Here is a 6,932-nt window from a genome sequence, read left to right as displayed (position 1 = left end):
CCACGGCTTGAGTTAAAGGGCGGCTGTAACGGTGCGTAAAACAGGCGAAGATTTGGGGCAACACACGCTGAACTCTTGTAGTGTGTGTTTGAAGGAATCGAAAACGATCAGGAAGCTTTATTTTTTTTATCACCACTGATAAATAATAACAATGTGTTGTTTGAACATTACTTAGATCCACTTTTTTCCCTCGTAAATGTCTAAATTTATGTTTTAACCTGCTGCGTATTTTCTGCCTCCACAATTAATTTTATTTTTGTGGATTCAGCCTTTTGCCATAAAACGCTGATTTTATGCTAATTAATTATTGTGCCTTTTAAATCAGATTAATGTGGTCCGAGTCAGGGGGCTATTATTTATGCCAAAACACACCTGCAGCTCATAAAAAACGACCATCAACTTGACCACACTGGTGCGTCAACAATAAGAACAATAAAGGTCATGGACACCAAACTGAGTCCTTCCCTCATTTATTTTCATGTTAGATCGATATCTTAAGTTATGCACACTCCTGATGCACCATTATACACCCAGTGGTTATTAACTCAGTCACACGAGACGGATCATTTCAGATGGGGTGAACCTTGAAAAGATCTCCAAAGGGCCAGTCACCGATATGTGTTGTTAGTGTCCCACTGGGGAAGCACATAAAGGGACCCCATAAGAACGTCTTTATCACCTACAAGTAATAAAGATTACTGAGCCACTCATTCATTTACTCATCCAGGATTGACTTCAGCTCATAGTTACTGATGTGCTCCTTTTGGATACAAGATCATATTTTGTCTAAGTGTGTGTGGTGCGCACTGCTGGGAAAGTTTCTTTCTTGACGCACTTCTCTGTGGCTCTGAAGCGAACATTATTAAGCTTGTCAGCGACTTTTTAAGCCTTTTTTTCTCAGAGCTTGAACACATTCAAGCTACTTTACATCTGTGTAAAATTATATTCAGATATCTTTTTGCAAATTCAGGATACAGCGAATCTTGTGTCGGAAATTACGCGCTGCAAATGTTGCCAAAAGACAATAATTCAAATGTCTAAGTAAGTATTTAATGGAACCGTTTTTATGTAAGATTCTCTAACAGTGTTTAGTTTATTCTTCTGTTGCCTCATCATTATGAAAGGACACGTTTTATACCCAAACTCCAAATATTTACTCGGCATGACGCGCGCCATAGTGCGCGCAAAGTGGCGCGCAAAAAACAGAACATTCAACTCACAGGACAACGCATTTTGTCACTCAGAAATATTTTTATTTAAGTATCAACATTTTTAAATAAATAAATATTTTTCAATTACACTGAAGATATAATTTCAGAGTGATCTCAGCAAGCTCCCTCCAGCTTTCCACATTAGAAGTCACAGTTCCATTCACACGGAATGAATCTAAGCAGTATGGTAACCGTGTATACAAAATACTGTCTTCCCCAAAATACTAATAAACAATGTTGCTATTGTTTTTTTCTTTTTGTGGGTTTGTCTTTACAAATATGCCTTCCATACTTGTGGGGTTGGCAACAACAAATGGACCGTTTTCAGAAAAAAACTACATACAAAACGTACAACATGTATACAGCTATACAATAGTTCAGGGGAACCCCCTGATTAAATATTCTCTTTTATGTACAGACGTCTGAGCACAGTTGGATCAGTCTTTTTTGGCTGTTTTCAAAATCACGAGGACCAAAATCTTTCAGATAGGGGAGAGAGTTCAGGGGGACACGGACAGGTCCACGTCCTCCTTTTCGGACGAGGATGGAGAGATGGGCATGTCATCCTCCTCTTCCTCAGAGCACCTCGCGGTGGACAGGGACGAGCATTTGCAGTTATGTGATCCAGTCCTTTGGCCGCTGCTCTTGCCCTCTTTTTTGTGCTTCACTCTGCGGTTCTGGAACCAGATTTTCACCTGTTTCTCGGACAAGTTCAGGTACGTGGCGATCTCGATGCGCCTCAGTCTGGACAGGTACATGTTGGAGGTAAACTCGCGCTCCAGCTCCAAAAGTTGCGTGCTGGTGAAGGCCGTGCGCATGCGCTTGCTGCTCTGAAGTTTGCCGTTACTGTTTTCTGTGGAAATAAGAAAGTGTGTCAGCCACTGAGATACAATAAAGGTAGATGTAATCAAGCTTTTTGCGCTCATTCGCAGATAAAATCAGCTTGTACTCACCGATAGAGATGCAGTGGAACTGTCTTGGGTCTGGAACTGAATATGCAGCCTGGTATATCCCAGGTCCGTGGCTGAGGTTGACGCTGTTGGATGAGGAGTGCTGCCTGGACAGAGCTGAGTGACAGTACTGTGCGCTGAAGGGAGGAAAAGACGCCTTGAGAAGCGGCAGAGTTGGTGGAGACGGATGGAGCTGGGATGCGGTCATGCACAGCGGACAGAAGCACAGCAGCCCGGCTTTCCTGGAGTGGCACGAGCCCGCTAGCCCGTGCGGGTGGTGCTGTGAGTGCACGGCGTACGGGAATAAAGGTGGGTTGTTCTCGTTGCCCTTGTCGTTGGCCTCCCTTAAAATCAAGGAATCCACGAGAAAAGACCTCGGCATGATTGCAAAACTTGTTGCTCAGTGCGGCTGAAGTTGGATCCGGCGCGTGGTGGTGTCACTGTGCTTTCCTCGAGACTGTGGACAGCGAAGTGGTGCTGAAGGCGCAGCGTCGCTCCTTAAATAGCCGCCGTGGACTCGGTTCGGCCATGTGACGGTTACGCTGTAAGCGGCCAAGAGCTCTCAATAGGGTTTTGTGCCTTTCTCTCGGCATTCCCACTGCACGCTTCCCCATTATTTCACTTGTTAACTAAATGAACTGCATAATGTAGTCTATTCTTGTCAGCCCCACCCACGCCGCAAGAGGCGGCACTGCCCATTCTCCCTTTTATCATCACTCTCATTTTATCATAGAGCTGAGCTTCAATGTGCAAGAGAAAACCTTTCTGTCACATTCAAAAAGCCAGAGTATTTATTCAAGTTTTTTCTTGGGTACTAAATAGCTATCAGGTGTGTATCAGTGGGAGTTACAGCCTGAAATGTGATTGTATACCCACGACGAGAGGGGAAACAGTCGTAAAATCCTGCACAACAAACCCTTAATATACATGTAACTTACGCAAAGTAACTGCAGAATGATTCCTGAGGACTGTTTTCAAAATAAAGCTGAGTTATATGTGTCTGACTGGGCTTTAAGATTTCGCCATCAGTAAAATTGACCATAAAATGCGCGTGCACATGTATTAAATGTCTCTGAATAAACAGTACTATTTTTGTGTAAGGTGTTTTATTTGTGTGACAGCTCCTCTGCACTTGTGTGGCTACTTTCCTGACTGTTGAGAGCGCACATAAACGCAACAGCTGAATGTAAAGTTTATGCATATCCATTTTAAGGTTAATGTGTCATTTCTGGGCACAAAAAAGGGACAAGTCATCGCCTGAAGGCAGCGCTGTTAAAGAGCAGTGATTAATTCCTTTGCTCGGGCCCCTGCCGAGTCGGGGGGAAAGAATATGTAAAAATAACCAGGTTTTCACTCTGCGGCCCTTATTGAATGTCATTGTGGAGGGTTTTCAATGAGAGAGAAAGAGAGTCGAATTAAAGTGTGTGACAGCGGCGGATAGACGCAACAAAGGCGACTCTGTCATAGAGGAGCCCAATGCGCGGCGCGTGAAGCCCCCGCCTCGCGCTCTGATTGAATTAAGTAATAGGAAAACATTTTCTTTCACTTTAAGGCTCCCCGAACAAGACCTTCAAAGAAACAGACCCGTAATGTGTGAGCAAATAGTGCAAAAACGATTTCGACTGCTCTCCTTTTTATTTTAATCTTTCTGAAGTAGGGAAAATGTTAAAAACAGCCCGTTTATAACTTTAAATTTTGGATAAACATGGCGCCATAAACAGACTTTTAACATGCTAATGCTAAATTAGTACCAACAAAGCTGCTGCGTAGCTCCCTCCAGTCGGCCTTAAACTGTTAAACTCTTGAATTCTTGATGCTATCGTGTTTATTACTGCTCTCTTGTCATCTGTTTATATTTATACGTTTCATATTGAAGCTCTTATGCATTATTTCCCATACTAATCACGACAAAGATGAGCCCTTTAGCTCCACATGTTGGTGTGATGCTATCGTCATAAAAGAGGCCTAATGTGCTCAGCTTCACACCGCTAATCTCCCATAAAGGCCGGACCTGTAATTAGTCTGCGCCATTAAAGTCGATACAAATTAGGAGCAGTTTAACGACACAAAATACCCCTAGAATGACTGTTAACATCTACGAGAGCCATTTCCATTTGTTGCATTAGTGTTCTTTCATTTCCTGCCAGGAGTTAGCCATTAACTCGTCTGTCAATCTTGTTTGCATTCACTGAAACCTGCACATACAAATATATCCTTTCTGTTCTTAACGAGCTAATAATTAAATGACGTGTTTTTATTCGGCGCCTTTTATGCCAAAGAAGAGTTTTGTGTAATCTCTTTCAGCTCTGCTCCAAAACACTGCAGGGTTGACTTGTCTCTAACGCAGCTTTTTACAGCCGCAGATAGCCTGCATGCTGGTGGCAGATTGACGTATTGCTTAACATAAAGATGTTATCAAAGGCCCTAATTTTCGAATTATGTACAGCAGTCACCCTGTGGATAGGAATAGAGGTTTCATGGGTCGTCACGCAGGGAGGCTCATCCTAATTTGCAATCCCAACTGGAGACTGACAAATAGTTTTGACCTCCCTCTGGAGGCGCGGGCCAGAAGTGCAAAGAATCTCATTCTCCATAATCACTTGTTACTGAGATAAATAATGGAGGGAAATAGCCCACTCACATTACAACAACTCTATTACAGTTTTTTGGACTACTCTCAAGCTAAAAAAATATACATTTATAGCCTCTTATGATCAGGTTCATGCATCATCACATCCATATCTGTATTTTTTCCCTCACAGACACAGTTACTTTGTGTTCAGCATACAGCTGGGAGTTAGCAAAGCTTCTTAACGTTGGTGTTTGATAGAGGGGGAAGCAATGCCCCTGAAATAGTAAATTATTTATAAGATATTAAGTTGGAACAATTGCCATCACTCAAAGTTCATCCCTGATGATAACGCTGACCAGTGCCTGCTGTGCTGCAGCAGAAGCACATTTTCAGGGGCTTTTACGCAATTATATCCAAAGATCTCGTGCCTGATGACATAAAGAGAGCAGTCTGTTTATGGAGATGTAGTCAATATCTCCTTTTCTTTTTGGTATGAATAATTCATAGTTTAAGACACTATCCCCCCGCACTTAATATGTACACACACTTAAACACCCACACATCTCTAATACAAATGATGGTTTTAGCTGACAGTGTAACAGGATTTAAGGTCCCAGTGGGGTTTGGCCCGGCCGCGGATGGGCGCTGTGACTGTCGACGTGACACAGAGGGCCGGCTGCCCCTCCTAATCTCCCCCTGAGGCAACATCACAGACCGCAGATCCTGCTGCACCTCTATGGACACACAAAGGCCTGATTATCATTCATATGCTTAGCACAAACACCAGTCCAATAGATAACAGATGACACATAAGTACCAGCTGAATGGTGCAATATGTTGAGGCTGCTGGAGTCTAATGAATCCTTAAGAGCGAGGCAGAATGACAAAGAGATGCAGTCTCTTGAGGTGCCATAATGTGACAGATATAAGGTTCCACAGGTGAACACTGACCAGGCTGAACCAGAGGAATCTAAATGCTGAAATTATGTTATATATAAAAGGAATTAAAGAGCTTGTTTGTGTGTTAACATGCTGAACACAGTAGCCGATCATATCTACAAAGTGGAGGCGTTCCAGCAGTTATTTTGGGACAAAAAAACATTTAGGAGACCATGTTGAGATAATAATTGTATAAAGTACTGCTTAACTCAGCATGGCCTCACAGTTAAAGAGATGAAAAAGCCTCTTAACATCACCTAAGATACAAGAAAAACAACAGACAAAGTTTGCCACATCCAAGGAAAAATTTAAAGCTTCTTCAAATTTTATTTTACACAGTGCCTTTCAAATGTGGTTTTAGTGGCCAAAACGGAAGGTCATCAGAGAGTTTTCAATAATGATTTGTTTCTGCAGTGCTTAACTCTTTGATTAGAGAGAGAGATAAGCTGGTTTATCCATGGTTGGTTCTACTTTAATAAACAGAGGGTTGTTGAAGCACAAACCTAAAAATCATTTGATTTTTTAAAGTAATTTTACTGCCACAACAACAGCCTATTTTTAAGTGTATTTGTGGAAGAAATCTTTTTTATTATAGTCCAAATAAAAGTAGAAATACCACAACGTGGACACTCTAATTAGGGCGAGGAGATACTGACCAAAATCATATCTCAGTATTTTAGAGCTGAATGGTGATACATAAGTTACACAACCCCAGATTTATAAAAAAAAAATGATGTGATTCTAGCAAAAATGATATGATACTGACACCTTTTTGATACCATATCTACAAAAGTAGAACAAATTTTGGATAATTCTCCGTTTTTAATGATCAAAAAATTGCTGACAAACTTGCACATCCTTTCTAAGTTGTGCAAAAACATTACCAACATTTCTATATACTGAGGTTGCTTAAAAGGTCTAGACTTTTAACCCTGTACAGCTCAATGCCTCAATTAAAAGCCAGGATATTCTCTTTTTTTTTTTAACTGAGATGTTTATCAAATCTTCTAACAAAAAAAGCCAGAACGTATCATTTTTTGTGTCATATTTGATAAGCGCAACGTTTTTGGCAACTGATAATTCACTGGAGGGCATTTTTATCATTTATCAGACTGTGTACAAAATGTTTTTGAGTATTGATCCTGTTGATTAGATAGAGATCTCACAAACTCACACATCAAATATACAATTAGCTTTAGTGGCTTAAATACTGCGTCCTTTAAAATGATTAAATCTGCATTATTTTAATGGTCAGTGGCA

At 41.3% G+C, this 6,932-nt stretch overlaps 1 protein-coding gene across 1 annotated transcript; it reads right to left on the bottom strand.

Moving 5' to 3' along the window:
* Positions 1-1,561: 1,561 nt before the first annotated feature.
* Positions 1,562-2,543, bottom strand: gsx1 (GS homeobox 1). Its single transcript, XM_041802164.1, has 2 exons — positions 2,165-2,543; positions 1,562-2,064 (listed from the first exon to the last, which is right to left on the bottom strand). Exons 1-2 carry the CDS (start codon positions 2,541-2,543, stop codon positions 1,712-1,714), a joined length of 732 nt encoding a protein of 243 aa, XP_041658098.1. The 3' UTR covers positions 1,562-1,711.
* Between the last annotated feature and the right edge of the window lie 4,389 nt (positions 2,544-6,932).

This window comes from Cheilinus undulatus, linkage group 12 (genome assembly GCF_018320785.1).
Source record: "Cheilinus undulatus linkage group 12, ASM1832078v1, whole genome shotgun sequence".
NCBI lineage: Eukaryota > Metazoa > Chordata > Actinopteri > Labriformes > Labridae > Cheilinus > Cheilinus undulatus.
This window is presented reverse-complemented; position numbering and strand designations above follow the sequence as displayed.